Raw genomic sequence first — 27,942 nt, forward strand, 5'->3', positions numbered from 1 at the left:
CAACTGGTTAATAGTTCTAACTAATTAGAACTTGAGCAAATAAAGCAGAAAATAAATAATATCATAAAAGTTATTAACAATACTTTTAGTATATTTTTTTCTGGTATACGAAATTGATGATTGTTTATAAATGAATTATTCTTATATATAAATACAACATATTATATTTTGTGGAAAAAAACTGAAATAAAATATTTTTTATCATAAATATAATTTGTATTGATATTTATGATAAAACAAATTATTATCAGCATATTATACAAGTGTACCCTCTAATGAATCTTCATCATTGATGGTAGATGGATTTCTCTTTCTATCTGCTTCCTTATGTCTTTCTACACGCGTCAGTAATACATTTATAAATTCATCAATACTTTTTGCAGGTCCAAGTACAAGAAATACTTTAATTGAATCTTCTTCAAATGCAGTGAGCCTAACACTTTTTTCACTAACTTTTTCAACTTTCATGTCAGCCCAAATCTAAAAAGATATTTAATAAAATAAATAAGCACCATACCTAACAATTTAATAAATTCAAAATAATACCTTAGTGTTCAAAATAACTTTAAGGTTTCCATTGCTTCTCATAACTACTCTTGATGACTGTCCTCCATCCATATCATTTACACGTAATTGTCCACGTCCTTTTTCCACCCAGTTGGATTTAGCATTATCATACACATAGAGTTTACATATATTTAACTGGAATACGTTTACATCATTTTCTTCTCCAGTCATACAATCAACTTCTTCATATTTTCTTTTAGTTGCACGTGATTCTTCATATTCTTTAGCAGCTTCTACCAATTTTCTTTTAGATTCTTCTACAGATTCATCCAATCTGCCATTCTAAAATAAAAAATAAAATAGTTAATATTGTACACAATAAATTATATTTATATAAGAATACTTCGTCAGGTTCATCATTTTTAAGATTGCCAAATGATGGGGAAATAACATTTGAAGATGATGAAACTTCAGCTTCTTGAGTATCATTAGGTTTTTTATCATCTTCTGAAGTTGAATCAGCTTCTTTATTTAATTCAACACGTTCATGAAGATTTTGACCAAATACAAAGCCACTAGCCAATGAAATTTCATCAGGTTTTTGTGTGCGATTTTTGGTAATAACAGCACCAAATATAGCTGGCGGTGATGGAACAGGTACATCTTTTTTAGGCTGTGGTTCTTCAGTATTTGTATCATTTTGATTGGAAGAACTTGAAGTTTTTGCTGTGGTTTATAAAAGAACAAAATATTTATTTTAATAGAACATTTAAAATAAAATATTTTCAGTTAATACTTTACTATTGGTATTATATTTGAATAAGTAATAATTCAATAAATACAAATCAAGCTATATTATAATACAGTTTTTATGATCTATGTACTGTTAAATATATTTAGGTAAGCAGTGGCTTACATTGTAAACGTTAGTTCATAGGTACATGCCACGCGCGGATATTTAAAATATTACGGCCGCATTTACGTTTATGAATTTTATATTGACGCTAAGTGTCTTAGACGAACGATCATAGAATAATGAAACAGTGTTCCCGAACGAGAACTCATCGGCCGACCGCCGAATGCGAATAGTAGGTGTGACTTAAACGCCGCGCGCTTGCGGATCGCGAAAACACTTAACAGCGCTTTCTCTCGGCCGTTGTATACGTTTCACTTTAGGTGTAGCGTCCTCTTAATGTTTATTCAAACAACAAAAAATATATTACCATGAAAAATGTATTATTTCTGTTATAATAGAAAAATATCTAATAAAAAATGTTTTAATGGTAGCAAAAAAAAAAAAAATATACAGATATCTACAATTCTTGATCAATGTTAGTGAAAAAATAATTTTAGTATTTATATTTTACTTTCAAAGAAAGACATTGAAAAAAGCTCAAGAGTAGAACATATATGATATTTTCAATTATAAATTGTATAGTAAATTAATCATCTATAATATTGACCTAGAATCAACCATGTCTACATTAAACAAGTAAATTTCCAATACCACATACTATATTATATTTATGCATCTATGACATGAACATATAATTCTGAATAAATTATTTTGAAGCTACTAAAATTCTCATTATAAAACCCAACAACAATAATTATTAATTGGGGCCATTATTTAAAAATAAAATGACCAACTTACGAGTAGATGTAGATGGGTTTAAACTTAATCTAGATGGATTTAAACAAAATGACTTAGATGTAGGTCTTGGAGTATCTGGTTTTCTTTGACCCATTTCAAAAGCAAATGATGATGAAGATGGCAATAATGATGGGCGTAAAAACATTGGACTGCTTGTCTGGTTATCTACAAAATAGTAAAATAAAAATTATATAAATATCTTAAATCATACAAATGTAATTTAATACAATAAGTACTTTTAATGCTTATATATTTTAGATAACACAAATTTAAATATTGTTAGGTTGATTAAACTTCAATTAAACAGTTATTATAAATAAATTTTAACCTTACATAAAAGTGCTTATAGCTTAGTTATATACCTTAAACAGCTGGCAATACCCATTAACTTTGTAAAGCAATATATACATTTTTTAAATTAATTTTTTTTTTTAGGAACTATAGAAAAAACAAAGTTTATTAAACTAAATATGAAAATGATTAATAGTTCTTTTGTGTAGTAGGTATAATAATGCCAGTACATGAATATAATAAACATCTATGAGAAAACCTAATAATAGAAAATTTAGAAGAATTTACATACTTGGGTATTATCAAAAGAACAGATGGAAGAGAAGTAAAAATGAAATAATAAGAGTGCCCAATAAAAAATGGTACTCTTTACATCAAGAAATATCAGAAAAAATCTTAAAAAATATATCACAAGAGTACAGTCGTTGTCAGATACATTGACATGGCAGTAGCGATAACAAAAAACCTAGGGGTACTCCATACTTGAATATTATTATCAAAAATATATATATAAACCAACAATTGTCACAAAAAAATTTAAAACTAATTTTACATTATTAATTTAAAACCAAGTATTTTAGTAATATTCTTTTATTAAAAAAAATATATATATTATAAATTGTATTAATTAATAATAATAATAAAATAATAATGACATCTATAAACACACCACGGCTAAATTGGACTACACCTACTAAAAGCGCAGCAACCATCGTGTCAATCTATCTGGCAATGATTGTATAATACTTTAAAGCAATAAAACATGGATAATTGGTAAATAAAGGTAAAAAACAAGGAAATGTGGAAAATTTGTAGGATTGATTACAGGAAGATGAAGAAATGTCTCAATATTTTATAATTAAATTGTTTATGGTTTATGTTTAAATGCATCATACAACATACCTCAACAAGAACTATATTAAACAAAACTAAAAAAAAATTTTTACACAACTAATATTATTTACCTGATTTGTGTTGATATCTTGGTATTGATGTAGAAGGCTTAACCACTCTTTCTGGTGTTTCATGATCACTATTTAATAGATTTTCTGAAACATTTAAAATTAAAATAATTATTATTTATACACTTTCATACAGTATGCTAGATGCCTAAAATATAAATACAATTACAATTTATACAATAAACTAATGACAAAATTAATGAAATATATTAAATATTAATTAACAGATTAAATTAAATATATTATTAATTTATATGCATAAAATATATTTTAACTAATTTAAAAACATTTATGAGTATTTATATGACGCATTTATTTAAATGCTAATACATTTTTTATGCAATATTTAGAATGCAACTAAAATATTACAATAATAAGTATATAGTATTATACTTACATTGTTATTTGAATAAAACTATTTATCAGGTAATAAAATAAATATTTTTAGATCCATAATATTTAATAATTAATATACTTAATAAAATAACTAATGCAAAAAAATAATCTACTTTTATTGTACTTAAATTTACTTAATTATTGTAAAAATAAGTTTTCTATTAGATTTAAAATTATGGGATTTATTATAACTGTAATATGTTTTTTTAAATATTTCAAGAGAAACAAAAATTAAATATTATATTCCTTGAAGAATATCTAAACTAAGTGAACGAATAAAAACCATAATAAGTTTTATATATTGTATTTATTGTAAAGTACTTTAAGGTTAAAACTCTTAGTTAAAAATAAAATTGAATGACTAATTCACTATCTACAAAATAGAATTGTGTCATTAAAATGTCTCGTTATGTTTATGTTTTATAGTATTTTAATCAAAACTTACTACATAACATCACAGATAGGCCATAAAACTGATTTATAGAAATAATAAACACATTTATATAATTCAGTAAAAAGAAAAGAAAATCGATGAAAATACTTAAAATAAATCATATTAACTATTCCTATATAAACATATTTATTTTTTATTGTAAATATATGGAAAAATATTGATAGTCTCTATTACACAACATTAATATACCAACAAGGTGCCATTATCAAATGTATAGATTATTGAATTAACTATTTTATATAAATTTGATAAAAAAAAAACAGATGTGTAAAAGATATGTCAGATATACAGATCAATTTGTTAAATATATAATATATAAATTGTTTGCTGCAGTTACTTACCTTTAACTTCTACTTGTTCAGTCATGTTTTTGTGAGCTTACCAACTATAAAATATACCGGAAATCTCCACAGTAAATTATTATTTACCTACAATTTATAAAGATAAAAAAAACAAACTATAGAATAGGAACATAATGCTAGGTATAAAATTTTTAATAATATGACTAATTTAAGCAGATTCACAATACGGATATACCAATTTTAATTAATCAACAGAAAATCATTACACGAACATGAGTACAACAAATTATTTGTATTATGAAAGTTTTATCAGAGCACAAGTGTAACCTATGGTCCTGGACAAAAACGTTGAGAAACAGCTGATTAGCGAAATGAAATAGTATACAACTACACTTTACGGTTCGATAAAAACCGCGTTATGCTCATGATTATTCTTACAAAAATAACAAATTATATTTTGTCTAATTATCCCAGTGTGACTGAAATCATTAAAATATTGGTAAAATAATAAAAAAAATTACAAAATTTGGGAAAACGCTTGACGCTTAGAGGTAAACAACGGAAGTCACCATAGATAAGTATAATAAAAATTAATAATAATATTGCTTATTACCATTACCATTTACTTGATATTTTAGACCACAGAGAACATAATCGTCAGAGACGCTAAAAAAATCAGAATTGATGTTCAACGACAAGAACAGTGCTGCCACATTAAAAAAAACTAGGCCGGACATTTTTTTTCGACATTTGAGTAAAACATACATGATACATATATTATATATTAATATCTATGTGCCAAAATTCAACAACGTATAAAAACACTTCAATCATGACAAATGTGGATTTGCAAAATTTTTTAATTCAATCTAGAATGTTTATTGAAAATCATAGACTGCAATACCAAAAATTGAAACGCTTTTCTGACCGCAGCTTTGCGAGAATTAACTATTGGATGGTTGGTCACACTCGACAGCCGGTTCTTTTCCATTACCTCTACAATAATTGCCTCCCTATTGCACCACCTTGCGAGCGCCGCCCCATTGCCGCTGAGCGCTGACTAAGGACGAACTAGGAGCCATTTCCGTGAAACCGCGTTGAACGTAAACTAGTGCATTGCCCGTGTTCCACAACGTGTTTGTTCTGGTGCTTCTAGAACGTTCCAGAGGCTTCATTGTACTACACGACTTCCAATCGATCTCCTCAGGTTTTCTACCAAAGGTGAGCTATATTAAATCAATTAAAAAAATGTGTCATTACAAATAGAAACCTTGAGATTTTTAATTGAACGTTTTAATGGCCGAATAGGCCATTGATAGAATAAAAAATGGTAATGTATTATAGTGACACCGTTCCTACCAAAAATTACTCTCGATTCTATTAAAAAAAATATAATTATTACTTAAATAATGTTTGTACTGTTTCATACAGTAGAGCTTTGAATGCACTCATGCCGGTTTCCATGCCGGGCACGGATTGACCGCACCACGTTTCCTCTCCCGCTACTTTTATATTCACTGTTGGTCACTGGTTTTTTTTTTTTTATCAGATTTCATGCTAATTTTACTCGAAAAATAGTATTGCGTAACCTTCTTAAAACGTTAGATGTTGAAGTCTGTAGTCCATACGAAATTCAAATTGTTTATGAATTGAGGTTAGGATTTTAGTTCCCCGTTTTTAAATTTTAGGTAGGTACCTAATTGTTGTCAACTATTTAAATATCTTAACCAGAAACATTTTTTTAAATAAATTAATAACTATTTCACTCATTTTCTAGGTACTCTGTAATAAAATATTGTATTATGTATGCTAGTTTGAATAATAATTAAAACTGTTTTCAGTAGTTATATGCAAATCTCATTTTTTAACTTGGTACTCATTGTGTAATAAATGCGTATACATAATTAAATGCCTACCTATTACTAATTTGTTTTTTAAACTTCTTATCTATCTTTATACTCTGGCCTAAAAGAGGATATTTGGGCAGTAACCAAACTTACTCTAATCTCGCGTATCCCTCATAAATTTCACATACTTATAACATTGGCATCTGTCTTCATGCGCTAAACAAATGCATTCTCTCATAAGCCGGAATAAAGTGATAAAGAAAGAAACCTGTCTTCTGCTAAAAACTAGTATAAATCAAGTTCATAACTACAATAAAATTAATAAACTTCTATAGATATGATAATTGTTGTATATTATGGAGTACACTTATATTGTACATCCATATTATTGAATTTGAATGATAGTTAAAATTACCATTTAAAAAAAAATATGTATATGAATTCAATTAGTATGTACATGATAAAAACAATACAATTTTATATTGTTGATGTTGTTTTTCCATTGTCTATTATAAATAAGTATTTTATTTTTATCCAAACTTACTTATTTTATTATTCCAATAATCTTGAGTTAACTAATTTGTAAATTTTTCTAATTAAACTATAATATATATAAGGACTATTTAATTATAGAAATTGAATAGATAATAATTATTTAAGGTACATTAAAATATTGGTAATTAAATATAAAACTGAAAATGGGATTGAAACTCAAATCTACAAAATATATTAGCTTGTAGTTGACCTATTATAAATTTTAACATATTGTGATGAAATACTTATAAAAACTTTTTTTCTTATGGTTATACCTATCTTATAATTATTTGTATAATATTGTATATACTTAATGATTTAATTTCTAATTCAAATAAATAATAAAGCTACTGCAACTAGTATTTTTATTAAGTTTAAGGTTCCAGACCTTTTTTATCTATCCGCTTGTACATGCATTTTCTATTTTCAAGTACCTAGTGATTTTTAAGTAATCAATTATTTCGATTACTTACAATCAGCTTAAATATTTCATTGCACATTCAATAAAATCTTGGGTTATTAGCTTTTTGTATTTTTGTTTACATTTACAAACGACCAACTTAGGACATTGGTACGTTTCAGATTATATAAAAACTACAATCAAAAACCATTTAGTTGACAACAAATCTTTTCATTTTGTTGCAATTCAAATCTAATTAAAAGATGGAAGACAAGGGCTTAAGTTTTGCTGATCAATCTCTTTCACTCAATTCTGCTGAAGACGCCAAAACTATAGTTTCAGCAATTGAAAAATGTCCGTGCCTGGTTTTTTTCAATCTTCAAGGAAATACTTTAGGAATTGATGCTGCTAAAGAAATTGGTCATGCTCTTGCTAAACATGGGTCTCATCTTAAACATGCATTATGGCAAGATATGTTTACTGGACGACTCAAATCTGAAATACCAATAGTTCTAGAACATTTATCAGCTGGTTTATTAACAGCGAATGTACGTTTATCTGAACTTGATTTAAGTAATAATGCTTTTGGACCAATTGGCATGCAAGGCTTAGTTAAACTATTGAATTCACCTGTGTGTTATGAATTACATACATTACGTTTAATGAACAATGGATTAGGAATTGGTGGAGCTAAAATGCTTGCAAAAGCATTGATTGATAATTATAATGCTAGTACCATGGCTGGTACTCCATTTAAACTTAAAGTACTAGTAGCTGGTAGAAACAGGTTAGAAAATGACGGTATTATCGCTTTGTCTCAATTCTTCAGTCTTGTTAAAACTATGGAAGAAATAACAATCCCTCAAAATGGGATTTATTGCAAAGGTATATTAGCACTATCTAAGAGCTTACTACAAAATCCAAAGTTAAAAGTGTTGGATGTTCAAGATAATTTACTAACTGTGTTAGGAGCAGAAGCATTAGCCAATGTTTTGCCAAAATTAAAAAATCTCAAACATTTGAATATTGCTGATTGTTTAATAAAATCTAAAGGTGCTTTAGCAATTGCAGAAGCTTTAAATGTTCATGAATCTCTTGAAAATTTGGATGTAAGTTATAATGAAATCAATGGTGAAAGTGGGATTATATTAACAAAGGTACTATGTAACAAAATAAACTTGAAAGAGTATAATATTAATGGCAATAGGTTTGGAATGGAAACTATTGACATAATTTCAAATACACTAAAAGAATCCAACAAAGACGAAACTCTGGGATCATTCAGCGGTGATGAAGGTGAATGTTCTTCTGATGAAGAAGATGATAATGATGAAGCTGAAGAAAGTTCAACTGATACTGATACTGAAGATGGTGATATTTCTACTTCTTATGCCGATAAAACTGCTGATTTAATGAAAGATATGGCTGTTGGTGAGGTTAAATTAGTAAAAAATTCCACGGATATTGTTAGTTTTGAAATATTAGTTGATCAACTAATGGATATTGCTGGTCGTTATCAAAATGCAGATGATAAAGATACATTGGATAAATGTTTTGAATTGTATAAAACAGCTTATACTAATGCCACCAAGGAATTAAAGTTTGTTGACTTAACAAATTTGTTGTTAGTAAAACATGGATTAATTAAAAGTGAAGACAAAAAATTCCAATTACGAAAAGATGTTGGTAGATGTTTAGAAGTTCTAAAAATAGCTGTTGAAAATAAAAATGTTATTCCTGAACCATCTCAATGTGTTTTAAGCTTTATGTTAAAAAAAAAATATTCATTTCAATAATTTGTAAACTGTCCTCTTAGTACATTAGAAATGGCATTCAATAATCTAGAATATATATTTTTTTATATAATTCAGTTCATTTTTTTTTTCAATTTAAGAATTTATTTAGTTTTCATTAGGATATTGAATATATAATATATTTTATTATTATTATTTTTTTTTATTATTATTAATTTTGTGCTTAAATATTGTTTAACCTTATTCTGTGGTTTAATCATGTTGAGCGACATTTGTAAATTGTATTGTTAATTATCACTTTGTTAACCTTTATACTATAATCAAAAAATGTATTGATCAGAAGTTTAAGAATTCAAATTTACTCAGCTTAATACTAATACTCTTAAAGACTTAACATTATCAAACCTATTTTTTTATTTTTATGTATTATACTTTTTTAATATGACATTTATTTTGTATAGCTAATTTTCTTTTATGTAAAGATCTATATTTATAAAATATAGTTTAGGTTTGTTAAGATTTAAAAATAAATAAAGATTATTAATATGTCTTTTAACTAGTGAATAATTTCTTTATTTAATAAATATAGATGATAAATACTTGATAATAGGTAACTAATTTTTAATAACATCAATACTAAAAGAACTTATATTTTATATATTCTTCTTCTAGTATACTATGTATTACTACAATAAAGATGTTTTTTTAAGTTAAAAATAAGGTTTTATAATTCTAACTATGATTAGGTAACTATTCTGATAGTTAATAGGTATACTGCAATAAACTTATTTCCTATTGATAAAAAAAAGCCGATAATTTGTATAAAATAATATAATTCATAGTTTGGTTTTCTTAAGAAGTAAATCTAAATATTTTCTATAAAATATAAAATGACAAATGGATAAAATAATTATATCCTAGTTCACATACCTACTCTTAACATACCTATTATATTTGCAATTAATTAATCTAAATAAATAATATCCTTTAATAAATAGACCGAAAAAAAACATTTTGTAAATACTCTAGTATGTACATATTATAGTTTACTGTCCATTTTATTTTAATTATACTGTAAAAAAACTCCTTTGTCCTTAACTTATTGTTAATGATGATATTGTTGGAATTACCGTTTGAAATTTTCATTTATGATGAAATGTCAACTGGCTGCAATATTAATATCTGATTTTTAATAGATAATGGTTCTATTGCTATTAGACATATTTTAAAAACTATAGGTAATATTGAATTAATTTTTCAAAATGACACAAGTTGCTATATTTACATCTAGTATAGTTTTATTTAATGCCTATAATACTAATTATAATTTACTTAACTATTATTTTTATGATTATGATGATACTGTTGGAATTACCGTTTGAAATTTTCATTTATGATGAAACATCAACTGGCTGCTATTTATATCTGATTTCTGTTTAAATGATTGTATTAAACATACTTTAAAACATAAGTGTTCACAATGATGATAATGTTGGAATTACCGTTTGAAATTTTCATTTATGATGAAATATCAACTGGCTGCTATTTATATCTGATTTATATATGAATAATTGTATTAGACGTACTTTAAAGCTTAAGTATTCACAATGATGATAATGTTGGAATTACCGTTTGAAATTTTCATTTATGATGAAACATCAACTGGCTGCTATTTATATCTGATTTCTGTTTAAATGATTGTATTAAACATACTTTAAAACATAAGTGTTCCCTTATGATGATAATGTTGGAATTACCGTTTGAAATTTTCATTTATGATGAAATATCAACTGGCTGCTATTATATCTGATTTATATTTGAATAATTGTATTAAACATACTTTAAACAAACTCGTTAAGTATTCACAATGATGATAGTGTTGGAATTACCGTTTGAAATTTTCATTTATGATGAAATATCAACTGGCTGCTATTTATATCTGATTTATATATGAATAATTGTATTAGACGTACTTTAAAGCTTAAGTATTCACAATGATGATAATGTTGGAATTACCGTTTGAAATTTTCATTTATGATGAAACATCAACTGGCTGCTATTTATATCTGATTTATATTTGAATAATTGTATTAAACGTACTTTAAAGCTTAAGTATTCACAATGATGATAATGTTGGAATTACCGTTTGAAATTTTCATTTATGATGAAACATCAACTGGCTGCTATTTATATCTGATTTATATTTGAATAATTGTATTAAACGTACTTTAAAGCTTAAGTATTCATAATGATGATAATGTTGGAATTACCGTTTGAAATTTTCATTTGTGATGAAATATCAACTGGCTGCTATATTAATATCTGATTTTTAATAGATATGATTCTGTTTGTATTAGGCATATTTTAAATCTTAGGTAAATTAATTAACATCTAGTATTGTTTCATTTAGTGCATATGATACAAATTATAGTATACTTAATTATTATTCTTATGATAATGTTGGAATTACCGTTTGAAATTTTCATTTGTGATGAAACATCAACTGGCTGCTATTTTTTTCTGATGTCATTTGATTACATTTAAAATAATAATTTATGGTATAGACAATTAGAATTACCATTTGAATTTTATAATTTATGATTTAATTACCATTATTATTATTTTTAATATAAAACTTGTTCGGGTGTTACAAGTTGCTAATTCACCTATTTTTGATGTTCCTTTCCCATTACAATTATTATAGCTAATGATTCCTTTGGTTATAGTTATTTTTCCACTTTCTTTTTGTGACTGATCCTGTCTATATTTATATAATATTATACTTATATTTATTTTATTAATAAGAAATAAAATATATATATGTGACTTTTTAAATTAATATTATTGTTTAACTTATTATTTTACAGATTATTGTAGAACTTAAGATCACATCACAATGTTGAGCGCCGCTAAATATGTTGCACGTCGAGCTGCAGAGCAGTCTCTTCTTGTTAAACAAGATTTAATATCTAAAGCTTTATGTCTTAGTCCATTTCAAACTCGGCAGTCGTCATCTAAAGGTGTCCAAGGTCATGTTATCGGAATTGATCTTGGCACAACCAATTCTTGTGTGGCTGTTATGGAAGGAAAACAACCCAGAGTTATTGAAAACTCTGAAGGTTCAAGGACTACACCTTCAGTAGTAGCTTTCACTAAAGATGGAGAAAGATTAGCTGGTACTCCTGCCAAAAGACAAGCTGTAACTAATACCCAAAATACTTTTTATGCTACTAAAAGGCTAATTGGCCGTCGTTATGATGACCCTGAAATTCAAAAGGACTTAAAAAATTTGACATTTAAAATTGTAAAAGCTACTAATGGAGATGCTTGGGTGCAAGGTTCAGATGGCAAAATGTACTCCCCTAGTCAAATAGGAGCATTTGTCTTGATTAAAATGAAAGAAACAGCTGATTCTTTCTTAGGAACAAATGTTAAAAATGCTGTAATTACTGTTCCAGCATATTTCAATGACTCCCAAAGACAAGCTACTAAGGACGCTGGACAAATTGCAGGACTCAATGTCTTGCGTGTTATTAATGAACCTACTGCTGCTGCGTTAGCATATGGTATGGAGAAAGATAGTGATAAGCTTATTGCTGTTTATGATTTAGGTGGTGGTACTTTTGATGTTTCTATTCTGGAAATTCAAAAAGGTGTATTTGAGGTCAAATCGACTAATGGAGATACCTTACTCGGAGGAGAAGATTTCGATAATTTATTGGTTAATTATTTAATATCTGAATTCAAAAAAGAGCAAGGTGTTGATTTAAATAAAGATGCTATGGCTTTACAACGTGTAAAAGAGGCTGCCGAAAAGGCAAAAGTTGAATTATCCTCTTCTTTACAAACTGACATCAATTTACCATACATAACTGTTGATAGCTCTGGCCCAAAGCATTTAAACTTGAAATTAACTAGAGCCAAATTTGAAGGACTAGTTGGTGATTTGATTAAAAGAACGACAGGACCATGTCAAAAAGCTGTCAAGGATGCTGAGATAAAACTTTCTGATATTTCTGACGTATTGTTGGTTGGTGGAATGACTCGAATGCCTAAAGTACAGTCATTGGTACAGGAAATATTTGGAAAACAACCTAGTAAAGCAGTAAATCCAGATGAAGCTGTTGCTGTCGGAGCTGCAATTCAAGGTGGAGTGCTGTCTGGAAGTGTTACAGATGTGCTTTTGCTTGATGTTACTCCCTTATCTCTTGGTATTGAAACAATGGGAGGAGTATTTACTAGTCTCATCTCTCGTAATACAACCATTCCAACCAAGAAAAGTCAAGTTTTCTCTACAGCTGCTGACTCTCAGACTCAAGTAGAGATTAAAGTGTTCCAAGGAGAGAGAGCAATTGCTGCTGATAATAAACCCCTCGGCCAATTTTCATTGGTTGGAATTCCACCTGCACCTCGAGGTGTTCCACAAATAGAAGTCACATTTGATATTGATGCTAACGGTATAGTTCATGTTTCTGCTCGTGACAAGGGTACTGGTCGTGAACAACAAATATCAATCCAATCTTCTGGTGGTCTAAGTAAGGATGAAATAGAAAATATGGTGAAGAATGCTGAACAATATGCCCAACAAGATCAAGTTAAAAAAGACCGTGTTGAAGCTCTTAATCAAGCCGATTCAATTGTTAATGATACTGAGAGCAAATTAACAGAATACCAGGTACATATACCTGAAGAAGATGCTACCAATATTCGTGAACTAATTAAAGAAGTTAGAGAAAAAATAGCACAAGCGCAGGCTAATGAACAAGATCCTGAAGAATTAAAAGCTAGTACACAAAAATTACAACAAGCATCATTGAAAATGTTTGAAGTAGCATACAAAAAAATGGCTGCTAAACGTGAACAGGAAAATAGTGGCAATCAAAACCAAAGTGGAGATGGTCAAACAACTGAACAAGAAACTAAAAAAGAACAGTAAAATAATTTCTAATAAGGTAGTTGTCTCCAAATTGTAGTAGTATCGATTACTATTTGTTTTTTATTCATAGTATGTAAATAATATTGTATATATTTTTATTATAATTATACACATTTTATATATAATTATAATTTAATATGTTATTTTATTAATATGAACTGACATTGGCACTCCTGATGGTAACTTTATTTAGAACTTGATTTAAGTTTTTTGAACATTGAATTATATAAAATTCAAAATGTTAATATATGTTTATTGGTTCGGCCAGTCTTATTTGTATATTCACAATCTCATATAAAATATTTGTTAAATGTATGTTACACTTACTTATCCTTTTAAGAAAAGAAGGATAGTGTCAAAAATAATTTAACATGTTTGTAGATGTTGAATAAATTGTCAAATAACTTTCCATCTGGCTCTGATTATAACTATTATGGTACTATTTTGAAAAATTATGGAAAAAATAAAGAAAGCATTCCTATTTCAATTTTAATTAAAAATGTAATAAACACTGTCGCATTTTATACACGAAAAATGTTGTAACTCTTAATCAGTACTATTAAAAAGTCTCGTCTAGATAGAACTTGAGAAATTAAAAAATTAAAATTGTATATGAAATAAGAAAAATCTTATTAACTTAAAAATTGAAAATTACGTGAACTGGAACGTCTGGAACATAATATAATATATATGCTACTATCAAATTTCAATACTAAGGTAAGAACATAAATTATATTCTTATTTGTTGACTTGTAGTGCAAACATTCTGTTTAGTAGACTTCTATACAACAACATTGTATAACAGTAAAGTCTTAAATATACCATTTTGGAGTAAATTTCCTAATTAATTTTGTAGTTACGAATTATGACATAGTACAATGACCAATATATTAACAAAGTTAGATCGTAAGTCCGTAACATCAACTAGCAAGATAAGTGTACCTAACTAGTTTATATTTTCAATTAACTTAATAACTTGATTAACTTTTTTACAGTAACTTGACTGCCTTGCTTTTGATAAGGATGACAATTGAATTATAATATACATATCAATAATATTATGTAAAATGAATTAACCTGCAAAGTTGTTTGTTCGGAGATCGACCATTTAGTTAATGATCTTTAAAACAACTTGCTTCATGTTTAAAATATCAATAAAACTCCAAAATGCCCTAGGTAATAAATCTTACCTTTAAATTGTATATTTGTATGTACATCATTGATGAATTTAATTTTGAAAATAGAGTGGAATATATACTAATTACTAAACGCAAAATCTAATATATACGATACGCGTATCTAAAACAGAGTCAGGCAGAGTTCTCTCCGTTCTACAAGTGCGTAACATAGAAAATTTATGCTCAGCAGATCACGATTAGCTCCGTCAATTTAAAAATTAGAGTGAATTATCTGTGTTTGTAGCAAGTTATGAGCATTTTTAATTTACGTTGTGTTATGTACGCATAACTTTTTAAAATATTGAACTATCGTAAAACACCAACATACAAACAGATAATTTTCTACCATCAAGTTTCATAATAGATCGATTCACTCTAATTTTTAAACTGACGGAGCTAAACTAGTCTGCTGAGCGTGAATTTGCAATGTTGCGTACCTGCTTGTAAGACAGACAACACATACGGGTGTGACGCCTTCACACTCAGACCAGTGGCGCGACTACGGGGATGCTTAAGCACCCCCAAGTTCCACGTCTTTGTAATTTCAAATATCTATAGTTTTATTTTTTAAGATTTTATTATCATTTTTTTTTTCTGATCTTGCATACTGATTAATAAAATGCATCGACTTATTAACTTCAATACTGTATTGACGACCGACAGTATAACAGTTGGTACTTGGTAGGTAAAAACATTGATTGTTTAATATCAAATATGCCACTTTATATCACAAACTTCTATACTATATAGTATATATTTTATAGAAATAGAACTCTAGCTGTGTGTAAGGAAAATATACATAGAATATTAGAACAAAAATTATGTAATCGACAAAAAAAATCTTTCAAACACAAATATTATTTTATTAAATAAAAAAAATATTTGATAATAATTTATTTTTATATAAATACCATTTTAATGTGATTTTTTTTACATATAATACAATATTATATTATGTTAATTACACTTTATTATAAAACAATTTAAACATACACATCACTACATCAGTAAAAGTATGTTAAATATAATAGGTGAAAAATATTTTTATAAAAACCATTAATACTAACTTAACTTAATAAAAAAAAAAAACATATTACTTTGATTAAACAAACTACCTTCATATATTTTAATACAATAAAAATAAGTCTAATTAAATTCTTGTACTATCCAATCTTTTTACTAATAATATAAGTTTTATATACTGACTAGATGTACAAATTAGGTTTATAATTTGGGAATACGATCAAAATCAAACATTATAGCATCCTTTACTATTGTTATTATATTTATTACAGTAACAAATTAATTAAACTGACCAAATTAAAACAATTTTTAACATAATAAATTACATAGTAATAGTTAAATGTTGACTTGAAAAAAAATACATCAAATATTAATATTACATAAACAATTTTTTCAAAAGGAGTATTTTATATTTGTGTAAATATGATGTATATCCTGATGTACTGTACACTTTTTTTAATTGAACTGTATATAATGTTCAACAAATTGACAATTTAGGATTAAATGATTCTTGTTGATCTATAAGTTAATAAAATAAAAAAATAGTAATATATAGTACTATAGTAGAATACTAGAACAAAAACAAAAATGTCGTAAAGTTGCTTTTCTAGTTTTTTATATAATGGCTATTGGCTAAGTTTAAAGTATGTAGTTTCTTTTTATTGAGTAGATCACTATAATGGTTGTTTTAAATTTAAACTTAATTTAATGATAAATCATTATATATAATGAAAAACAATTCTGAGCAGAGATTGTCTACCAACCTATATTTTTAAAGATATTATATTTTATTATATTTATATTGCTATAAATTTAGTTATATGGTAAGTTTAACTACTTTAGTCCAAAAAAAAATAGCAAATGTTATATGATAATTACTAAAAATATTATTTGATTTCATACAACATAAATAGTTGCAGTGCCAGATTTGGGATTTTTTAATTTTTTGGAGGGGGGTTGGAGAGCAAAATTATTCATATTATTATATTGCATAATATCATATAATTAATGATTGAAATTTCCAATTGGTAGAAAAAAAACTTAATTTTAAACCTATATAAAGTTAATAAAAAATTGAGCGTAATAATTATAATGTTAAAAAATAACTTAAAATTAGACTAAATATTTTTAAATTTTACTATGAATATAAAATAAATAACAATAATTTTCAGTATCACTAGAAATTTTAATCTCATAAAAAATAGGCAACTTTATTACAGTAACTGAAAATACAGTATTATCTAAATAACAGTGAATAAAGCTTAAAAGTTTACATTTTAAACTATAAATGTAAAAATGAATAATAATTTGAATTTTTAACTACAAACTTATTTGTAAATAAAATTTGATCTTTAAGTTAACACTTAAAACACAATTATAAATATATTTTTGATATTTATTTTAAATATTTTTCTTAAAGTATGTTCGACTTATAATAAGCTTTGAACTAAATATTCCCAATTTTTTTTTTATCAAGCAACAAATTTTAAAATTGTATATATAACTAATTGCACAAAATATGTCAATATTTTAAAAATGATATCATGTCTAGTGATTATGAATATTTGTTGAAAATTTCAAGTCTTTAAAGTTCATTTTTTAATTAAAGCAAAATCAATTTTGTTAAAAACGAGTTTTGAGTATAATTTCCAATTTGGTTTAAGTACTATGAATTTAAAATACCATATTAAATCCAATTTACTACCAAAAACCAAAAGTTAAAATAGAAACATAATTTTACAATAAAATATGGATTATATATATATATATACATGATGTAAAATCAATACATTCATCTGCCCAGAACCTAAAATAGTTGAAAAAATTAGAATTTAATGAATTAACTTTAAAAAATGTGTTCAAGTTTCTGGACATAAAAATTATTGCCATCAAAAACTAAAAGTATACATTATATGAGAAAAAATTTTATTTTTCAGATAAAAGAATATATGATATCACATTATGTTATTTTTAGATAATCAAGGGCATAACCAGAAGGGACCCTGGCTCCCTTCACCCATTAGTTTATTTATTATAACAGCATGTCCATTGACAATTATACATATTATAATATGTGATTGCATAAGTAATAACTTATTACTAAGGAGCGGATGTTTATGCATTTATCATATTTTTTAATAGCATCTAAATTAATTCGAGGTATGATAGAAATTTGTTTCATCACTCAAAGAATTCAAATTTATCAATTTAATTTTGCATATTTTTGCATATTTGTTAGATTTTTACTTTTTTGATCATAAAAAATTGATCATGCTTTTAGTGCATATTTGAGGTTTTACATAATATATAACGGACTTAACACGACTAATATTAATAGATCAAAATGTCCGCGGCTGTAGGCCTATGTAATATTTGCGCCAACCAGGATAAGCTGATTTACGCTCGTATCAGTACTTGATTTCTAATATATACCCATGTATATTATTTTCAGATTAACAAAAAATTCAACAGCAGTTTGCAAACATATTTTTTAATTTTTAATTTTAATAATAATAAATTTTATTTTTTAAATTATTAATAACTTATTATTTTCAATTTTTAATAAATAAAAAATGTTATTGATGCATATTTTTAAATTTTTTAGAGTACAAACATCCGCTCTCTACTTATTACTAATAAATATTGAATACTTATGATAATTGATAATATATTATGGTATGTAATTATAAATTATAATTAATATATAGCAATAGAAATGGTTTATTATTATCCACAGATACAAATTTTATTTATTATTCGTTTTAAAAACAAATCACCAATTACATAATTGATTAGCTATTAAAATAAATAACCAATAACTCTATCAGCTATCATTTTTTTAGTTATTAAATTAAAAACTCAATGACTATTTTATGAAATGAATTACCAAACATTATTTGTTGCCTCCAGATTAAATCATATAATAGTATTGTTCATTCAGTTTACAGTAATAATTGAAAGATTTTGGCTCAATCCCAAATAAAATACACCATATCCATTTAATATTGTTGATAATTTATCTGAAATTAAATATAAAGTAATTATATTTTGTATATTTTACTTAAAATATGCATAGTAAATGTAATAAAAAATATTTGAGTTGTCTTGAATAAAATCATTAGTTACTATGGGATCTATTTTAAAATGTGAGTTATTAAAACATATAAACTAGTGTTAAGGAATGGGCAAACTACTGGAACCATGATATGATAAAACAAAGTAAAGTATTATATAAAATATTTTAAATAATTGTGTTTACTGTTTACAACAATGCATATACATGTATAGCACATAAATTAAACATAATATTATTACATAGAAAATTTTGTTTAACAATAATTGTTGGCTCTTAAAAAGTTTTGCACATTTCTCATACAGGGTATTAATATAAGTTACTTACCAGGATTGGTCATTGCTGATTTGATTTTATCTTCATTATTTTTAACAACTTCATTCAATTTTTTTTCTAAAAAATGTATATAGAAACTATTAATAGTCCATGTATCGCTTTTATCTATTTCAATTGTAAATAAATTACAATAAAAATACTTTTCACCGTATCTATGTAAATGGCGTAATATTGTACGAATAAGTCTAATATGTGAATCTTTGTTAAAATAGGGAAACCAATATCTAAAAACAATACAAACATAATAAAATATTATTAATGAACAAAAGAAATAATTAAATTTAACAAAATACCAAATACCTGACAAAACGCTGTATATCAAAACAAGATACATTCTCTGTAGCAGAATTTTTTATAGCTAAATATATTAAATGAATCCAATGTAACGGTGGACACACCTAAAATTTTCATATAACAAATATTTGTAAATAAAATTATTTTTATATTATAGATATACAATAAAGACTAGTGCAATGCTGTAATAAAACAATTAATTAATTATTTGATTCATCGAGTTCAGTCTTATTTTTATTAATATGGCTTCTTGTAAAACTAATGTTATAAGATATATTACTAGATGTATTTATTAAGATAGTATGAGAAAAAATTCAAAAATTCAATGATATTATATATATATTATACAACTTTTAAGACTTTAAGAGGTAAATAAATAAATACAGTAGCCAATCTATATAATCTATTATAAGTAATCAATGATCTTTGAACTTACTTTTCAAGTTTTAGTTTGTGAGCAGGCATAGAAAAAACTCTAGGTATAGTATACAGAGTATGAAAAATATAATGCTGCTATTTTATTAGCTCTTTGCAGGGACTGATTGGCAAAATTTTTTGGCCCGAGACAATTATTTATACTGGCCCTCTGTATTATAATATCTATACATATATATTATATATAAAAACAAATAGGTAATGGTGTTTTTTTAAGGAAATAGCTGGTTCAACTCCTCCCCCCCATATACAATTTTAAAAATTACGATCTTGTTTACTGACTTATATTTATTAAAATAAAATTTGCACATAAATAATATAGCAAAACAATTTAATATGAGTTCTTTATTAAGTAATGCACTTTTTTTTTTAACTCAAAAAACCTATCCAAAACAAGGACACCAGATATTTTAAAGATTGATAAATCCAATTCTTTTGCACTTAATTTTTCCTGTAAATTTAACATAAATATTTGAATTTTATAAAACAAAATTTTTTTTTTAAATCTGAACCATAGCTTCCACCTCCATGACAATAAAATAGTCACTATAATATAGTATATCATTGTAATTTAAAATCATAAGTATAGGTATTAATAATTTATAATTACATTGTTTGCAGATGTTTTCGTAACATTAACAATATTATATGAAGGCTGTGTTTCTCTCTCAAGTATTAGATTGTTTGTATCTAATGAAAAACTCAAAAAATAATTTTGCATATTATTATTGTAATGATCAGTTCTTGCTTCTTCATTCATTGAAACATTTGGTAATAATCCAATATACGTAAAATTATTATTAACAAGTTCCTTACATGATTGACCAAATATTGTTTGAGATTCTGTACCAAAGAAAAGTATTTTAAATTTATATTTTCTAAAAGTTAAATATATTTATAGACACCTACCATTTGTAATATTTTGATTTTGTATAACTAATGCATCATTAGTTAATGGAACAATTTGTACAATTGTACTTTGTTCTCCATCGTTAATTATATGATTTTCACTTATTACATTATTTGAATCATTAGAAATATTTAACATATTATGATTATTTTTATTATTTAATTTTTTATTTTTTAGTTGGTTTTTTGAGGATTTTTTATTTTTGCACTGAAAGTTATAAACATTAATTATAATGTAGATACATTTGAAAAATAATTTAATAGAATCTTACCTCTTTGAGTAAGTCTTTTTCAAGTTCTATTTTTAATAAATGAGAAAGAGACATATCTTTTATATCTTCCTCTTCATCACTTGAACTTAGCTCTCTGTACCAATCTAATGTAGAATCACATTCATCATAGTCATTTGTTATCTTTTCGGTATGATTTTTTTTTTTAGACCAACGACAATTTTTTATTTTATCAGCATGAAAGTAATTATGTTCATGCATGACATTATACTTGATTTTTTTTTTACCATAATTGTTTTGTGGTTTTTTTCTTTTTTTTAACAATTTTTCATTTAGATTTTCTTGAATGGGTTTTGTCATATTGTCAGCATTTATTCTTTCAATATGATTTTTGATTGATATTTATTTTTATATTTTCATTTAAATCACTACATAAAAAGATTAATTTATAAATGTATTTCTCATTATTTGTATACCTATAAGTTACCAGTAAGTAATATGATATAGATATAATTATTTTTTTTTTTACCTGTGACTAATTTATAAACTGAAACAATCCATAATAATTTTATTGCAATATAAATTCTATTGTTATACCTATATAACTATATTAAATTCTTGTTCAAATTAAATTATTTATTATTTCTTGATTTATGTAAATCTTAAATTTTAAATTCTTGAATGCTGGAAATTACCTAAATAAAAAAAACCAATAAAATTAAATAAATTGTAAAAAAAAAACTTTATTTCTTATTATTTAACTTTACAATTGCAAAAAAAAAAATTAATTTAATTTATAATTATATATTAGAAATTGGGTATTATTATAAATGTATAATATCAGCTTTTATATATTTATGTTAAATTGTTAACTATTGGCTTATTAGAAAACAAAAATTGTCATCATAGGATATAATATGCAATAATAGGGTATAATTTGTATATTTGTAATAAAAATGTATTCAATATTGTTAATAGAAAAAGGACAACTACCCCAACCATTTAATATCATACACTGCTTTTACTTCAAGTCTTCAAATATACAACATAATAAATTTGTATTTAGCAGAACCAATCTTATAAGAATGTATAGACCCATCATCAATCTTAAAGATAAGAATATTATTGGTATTTAAGCTTTGGATTTTCACCCCACTTCATATATTTTTAAGTAAGTTATAATTTATAATTAAGTAACTGTTTAAAATATAATTTTTATTTCTTTATTTTTTGTTTCTACTTTATTTTATGCTATATTAAATAATATAGAAATATTATTTAATATACTTTTATTTTTTGTCCTTTCTATATCAGTTAATTTATATTTGTACCTACTGTTATTAAGTTAAGCTTATACTTTTCCTCACATTATTTTATTACCTTACTAAAGGATTTTCTATTAACTGTTTATTTACATAAATAAAATAAATAAAAATTGTTTAAATTTACAACTAGCTAAAAAATTAAAATATAATTTAAGGAAAACCCAGACGTATAAACACAAATCATATTCTTTTAAGTTTGAGAATAGGTAATTTGATGTATATTAAAAATAACTGAAAAAAAAATGGTACGATTCAACGCACGAACAGAGAAAATACATAGAGCCTTTTAGCCCACTAAATCATAAAAATAAGAAAAATCAAAAACAAGCAACAGAACTATATCTTTTAAGAAAAGTTGAAATATTGTCACATTAGACCCAACAAAAAAATCAGTTAATTTATGCACTACCTATTCTTGTATGGTTTTTACTATGATAAAGCAGATACCCCTTTAAATAAACCAAATAATTATATTTTAAATTAAAAGTCAGTAATGCACGAATAATATAATAATAATTATAATATGGAAAAAAACTCAGAAAAATACAAAACGATAACATAAAAAATAAAATCTATAGTAAATTTTTTATTTTTATACTTGAATTATTTTTTTTCTTCAAAATATTTAATTAATTATGGATATATTAAATTATTGCGTAGTATCTACAGCTAAAGCTAATAGAGATCCACACAATTTGTATTATTGCTTACAGTTATTTATATATCATATGAGTATAGATAGAGTTCATAACTAAACATATTAAGTATGTATAGATTGACCAAAATAAATAATAAAAAATATTTGAATGTCTAATTAATTTTTATTGTAATAAAAGTATTTTTAAATGAGTTATAGTTTTTTCCGTCGATTTATTTTACTTTTGGTTATTTTTTTTTTTAATAATTTGAATACTTCTTAATATACTTTAACGGGGGGTGTTAACGACTGTGTTACTATTAGGTTAAGTTGAACTGTTATTTAAAAAGAAAATAGAATTTCGAGACTCACTATTCTAAAGTAATGACGAACAGCGAATAACTAGTAAGAGGATGTTATACCCACAAGTATTTTCTCTGTCTTACATACAGGCCGTTTTTAACCTTTTTGAGGCCCTGGGCAATGGTATATTGGGGCCCCTATGACTAGGACAGAGTAATATTTTATTAAAACAGGTAAATAGGGTGGTGGTAGTCAATAGATAAGAAAAAAATCTAAATTAATTTAACTATACATTTTTTTATTTTATTATTATTATTATTATTACTAGGGTCCAGATTTATATGCTCTAAAAACCTTAAAACTATGCATTTATGCCCTTATTTTTAACCTAACCTTATTATTTTTAATATCTTAATACAAAAAATTATTTTATATTATAATAAATTTTCAATAGTGGTGTCACATATTATATAATTTTAATCTGAAAAAGCAATAATGAAAATATTTCTTTTTTTATAAATTCGGTAGGTGGCTATAGCCTATATGAAATAAATACATACCAAAAGCAAATTGTAATGACTGTAAATATAACTATAAATACATTATTTAATTAATATAATCAAAATATTACATTATTGTGTATTTAAAACCCATCTATATGCAAAAAAAAATCTTAAAATACAGAAACATGCTGCACGTGTAGAAAAATGGCGAAATATGCAAAATAAGACTTTGTATTTCAAATCTATTGAATGTAATTCAAACTTGTAGCTTATCTAGCTACTTTTTGGACTGTTTAAAAAAAAACATACAAATACATATAAATCCAGGCCCTAATTATTACTATTAGCGATTATCCTTTGATTTTTCTCGAGATAAATTTATTTATCGGGAATAAATATCAATTATTGGTTGGTGATCTTACAGGAGCTAGGAGGCCCCATCAATCGCGGGGCCCTGGGCACGTGCCCAAAGTGCCCAATAGGAAAGTAGTGCCTTGAGTTACATACGATATGGAATATCGTTCAGCAGAATTCATTTTGTAATGTTAGCTTTAATATTATAGTAAAATAGTAAATTTACGTATTATCAAATTTAAAGGTAACAATATTAACTAGGAAATGTCATGATTTTATTGATATTATAATTTTAAAATGAGTACTGGGTTATGAATATTTTAAAGTTGTAATATTTTACTTAGCTATGACTATAAATCACTGTAATTATAATTTAAATAAAAGCAAATGATATTTCCTGAATAATATTATTACTTTTAAATTTGATGATAGGTAAATTTACTCTTATAATAAAGCTAACACGACAAAATATGTTCTGCTGAATGCAAATTTGCTATGATGTACGTTAGTAAGATAGACACAACACACGTTGTCCACCACACGGGTATAACGTTCTCTTAATAAATTATTTAAGTAGAAGTCCTTTACAATTATTCTTAAAATAGAAATTATACTAAACAAAAATATTAAGTTTATAAAAACAATAACACTAATTGAGAATTGAGATACCATTAATCATCTTCCAATAGACAACATGGTAAATCTATTTATTAGTTATTTGTTTGGTAAATCAATTTAATTAAACTCTAATACATTTAATAAGTCATTCAACTCGATCATTAAAATATAAAATTGGATAAATGATTCAATTAATTCAATAAAATAAGTTTTAAAAATAATTATAAATGGTTTCAAATGATTTTTACCGGAAAATATCTATAAATATGTACCATAGGTAGGAGATAACTTTTTTGCAAAAATAAATAAATTGTAAGCTTGCATGTGATATTAAATAATACATACTACCAACATAACTTATTGCGATAATAATTAGATAACAATGGTTATGTACAACAATAAAGAAATACAATCTGATAACACTATATATGAGTCACGACTCACAGGTACAAACATTTTGTAACAAAACTATATTTTTAAAATTACAAATTCAAATATTATTTCAATAATCACTTATTTATACAATTAAAGAAACATAGTTTGAACATACAAATCACATAATATTTCAATGAATACAGGTTCAAAATCATACCCTCTTACCATTATAAAATTAATAAAGGTCCGATCAAATATCAGAAGAGTATTAAATCATCGTGCACAAGCTCAAAGTATAGGTAAATATTAGAAGCTATTCACATATAGATTACCTACAAAATTTTATAAAAAATAACAATATACCCATTCAAAAATATCTTACCTTATAAATCACAACGCAGTGTATTAAATCTAGTTCCATTTGTTAGAAAAAAACTTCTCATATCAATATGTTTATATGATTAATTTATAATTTATAAATAACAATTTATTACTTGATTCAATCATTGATAGATTTTATTTATTTTAAAATAAAAATAATTTATCGGTAATGTCTGTACTACAATCAGTATCAATTTTAATACTACACATACAAATGATAATATGATAGCATTATCATTTAAACCATTACAGTATAGTCATTACCAACTTACTTACCAAAATTATAATATTGCATATTATGTTAGGTTATAATATAAAATGGTTTATGAATTCGTTTAGCTAATAGGTAAACTATATAGTCATTAAAAAAACAATATATAATTAAAAATTATGCTTTATATAATTATATTTTAAAAATATATGACTAATAAATAAAATACAAAGAATCAAATCATGTTATCATTAATTTTTTTTTATCAATTTGATATAACATTTATAAATTGTTATGCTATTTTATGATTTTATGACCTCAACACACGTTTTGAGGAAAGTTAGTGATATTTTAATTTGTGATATAAATACTAACCTTGTACAAAATACATATTTGTCCTTTAAGGTGACTTCACATTATTCCATGATACCACGATTTCTTGAAAAAAATTGACGCTGTGATTGGCTGAAAATGGCAGTTATTATGTAGCTATGAGGCATATTATAATAATGTTATTATAGTAATTTTCATATACAAATAAATGCCATATAATAGATGAATCCAATCATAGTAATCGTACTTACAAAATATTTTGTACCTTCGAGGCTTCGATTATAGAATAGAATTATAAGAGACCATTTTACAACCAATGATTATATACTAAAAAATAATTAACATTTATTATCAAGTCTAAGGTTATACCAGTTACCACTTACCATCTTATTGCATCATTACATCAATACAAATACATGAATTTATATTATATTTTTTCACATTAAAAATTACTATAAATTAAAAAATTATTTTTTTAAAGTAAATCGAGGTATATGTTATCACGGAGAATTATGAAGTCGCCTTAAATTTATGTTTTTTCGTTTTACGTATGGTTTACTTTACAACGTCTTTGGAATTATTTTCTCTCCTAGCTGCGTACTAATTTCAAATTTGAATACCTGTAGCATTTTGATTTTAACTGCTTAAACATTGAAAATTATATAATTTATTATCTATCTAACAAAGGCTTATTTAGTCCGTAATTAAAACTTAACCTTGCTAATTAACAATTAATGATTATGAATTCAGAACATCTTAAAATATTATTGAATGTAAGATAAACATAAAACAATTATTTATGATAACTATGTATATACTAAACCTAAATATATTGTTATGTAACGTGTGTTTTGAGAAGACTTAAATGACTAGACGTTCCACATTAGGGAAGATCGTCCTTTTGTTGTTATTTTTCCAATTGTTATAATGTGTAACTACCTATGTAAGATACCGATCAATCACTCTATTCTAAATGTAGAAAAACAATGCGGAAGAGCTTAGTTTATTGACGGTGGACTAATGACAATAGCATATCGTCGAACACAAATACATACACACTGGCATATACGTAAGGTCGTCGGCCTATCTACAACAAAACCTTGATTTTTATAAATTTTTTTTAATCACTCGTTATTTAAAATTATTTAATTAAATTGATTTAAAACACAATATTATTATTTATATTGGTACAACAATAGTGTCAGGGGGGATATTATGGTTCAACTATGACAAATGACATAGGTATAATTTGAATGGGTGTGTTGGTGTAGACACCTAAAACTGGTAAAAACAGGTTTTGACCTTTGAACTTTCACCTATCAAAGCGATTAGACTATAGCGTATTAGATATTACTTTGCTTATAATTAGTTGATAAAATGGAGTAAA

At 25.2% G+C, this 27,942-nt stretch overlaps 4 protein-coding genes across 7 annotated transcripts; 2 read left to right on the top strand and 2 right to left on the bottom strand.

Moving 5' to 3' along the window:
* Window positions 1–69: 69 nt before the first annotated feature.
* On the bottom strand, window positions 70–4,999 carry LOC132918722 (ran-binding protein 3). Of its 2 annotated transcripts, none has more exons than XM_060980153.1 (6): window positions 4,606–4,999; window positions 3,418–3,501; window positions 2,162–2,326; window positions 911–1,233; window positions 547–849; window positions 70–480 (listed from the first exon to the last, which is right to left on the bottom strand). In XM_060980153.1, the coding sequence occupies exons 1-6, from the start codon at window positions 4,628–4,630 to the stop codon at window positions 256–258; spliced, it is 1,125 nt and encodes a 374-aa protein (XP_060836136.1). In that variant the 5' UTR covers window positions 4,631–4,999; the 3' UTR covers window positions 70–255. The 2 variants fall into 2 exon arrangements, with proteins under 2 accessions (XP_060836136.1, XP_060836137.1); XM_060980154.1 differs by lacking the exon at window positions 4,606–4,999 and adding an exon at window positions 4,256–4,390.
* A 490-nt stretch (window positions 5,000–5,489) lies between these two features.
* Window positions 5,490–14,168, top strand: LOC132918721 (stress-70 protein, mitochondrial). The gene is made up of 2 exons (XM_060980152.1): window positions 5,490–5,787; window positions 11,969–14,168. Exon 2 carries the CDS (start codon window positions 11,998–12,000, stop codon window positions 14,035–14,037), a length of 2,040 nt encoding a protein of 679 aa, XP_060836135.1. The 5' UTR covers window positions 5,490–5,787; window positions 11,969–11,997; the 3' UTR covers window positions 14,038–14,168.
* On the top strand, window positions 7,611–9,143 carry LOC132925809 (ran GTPase-activating protein 1). Its single transcript, XM_060990176.1, has 2 exons — window positions 7,611–8,232; window positions 8,401–9,143. Exons 1-2 carry the CDS (start codon window positions 7,611–7,613, stop codon window positions 9,141–9,143), a joined length of 1,365 nt encoding a protein of 454 aa, XP_060846159.1.
* A 2,064-nt stretch (window positions 14,169–16,232) lies between the features above and the next one.
* Window positions 16,233–26,872, bottom strand: LOC132918121 (putative uncharacterized protein DDB_G0267716). Of its 3 annotated transcripts, none has more exons than XM_060979220.1 (10): window positions 26,807–26,872; window positions 26,598–26,687; window positions 22,045–22,210; window positions 21,558–21,943; window positions 21,286–21,493; window positions 20,987–21,219; window positions 19,948–20,045; window positions 19,639–19,871; window positions 19,126–19,258; window positions 16,233–16,757 (listed from the first exon to the last, which is right to left on the bottom strand). In XM_060979220.1, the coding sequence occupies exons 4-9, from the start codon at window positions 21,873–21,875 to the stop codon at window positions 19,176–19,178; spliced, it is 1,173 nt and encodes a 390-aa protein (XP_060835203.1). In that variant the 5' UTR covers window positions 21,876–21,943; window positions 22,045–22,210; window positions 26,598–26,687; window positions 26,807–26,872; the 3' UTR covers window positions 16,233–16,757; window positions 19,126–19,175. The 3 variants fall into 3 exon arrangements, with proteins under 3 accessions (XP_060835203.1, XP_060835204.1, XP_060835205.1); XM_060979222.1 differs by lacking the exon at window positions 16,233–16,757 and having other exon boundaries at window positions 19,195–19,258; window positions 19,639–19,704; window positions 19,777–19,871; XM_060979221.1 differs by lacking the exons at window positions 26,598–26,687; window positions 26,807–26,872 and adding an exon at window positions 26,013–26,126.
* Window positions 26,873–27,942: the final 1,070 nt, after the last annotated feature.

Source organism: Rhopalosiphum padi, chromosome 1 (assembly GCF_020882245.1).
Source record: "Rhopalosiphum padi isolate XX-2018 chromosome 1, ASM2088224v1, whole genome shotgun sequence".
NCBI classification, from domain to species: domain Eukaryota; kingdom Metazoa; phylum Arthropoda; class Insecta; order Hemiptera; family Aphididae; genus Rhopalosiphum; species Rhopalosiphum padi.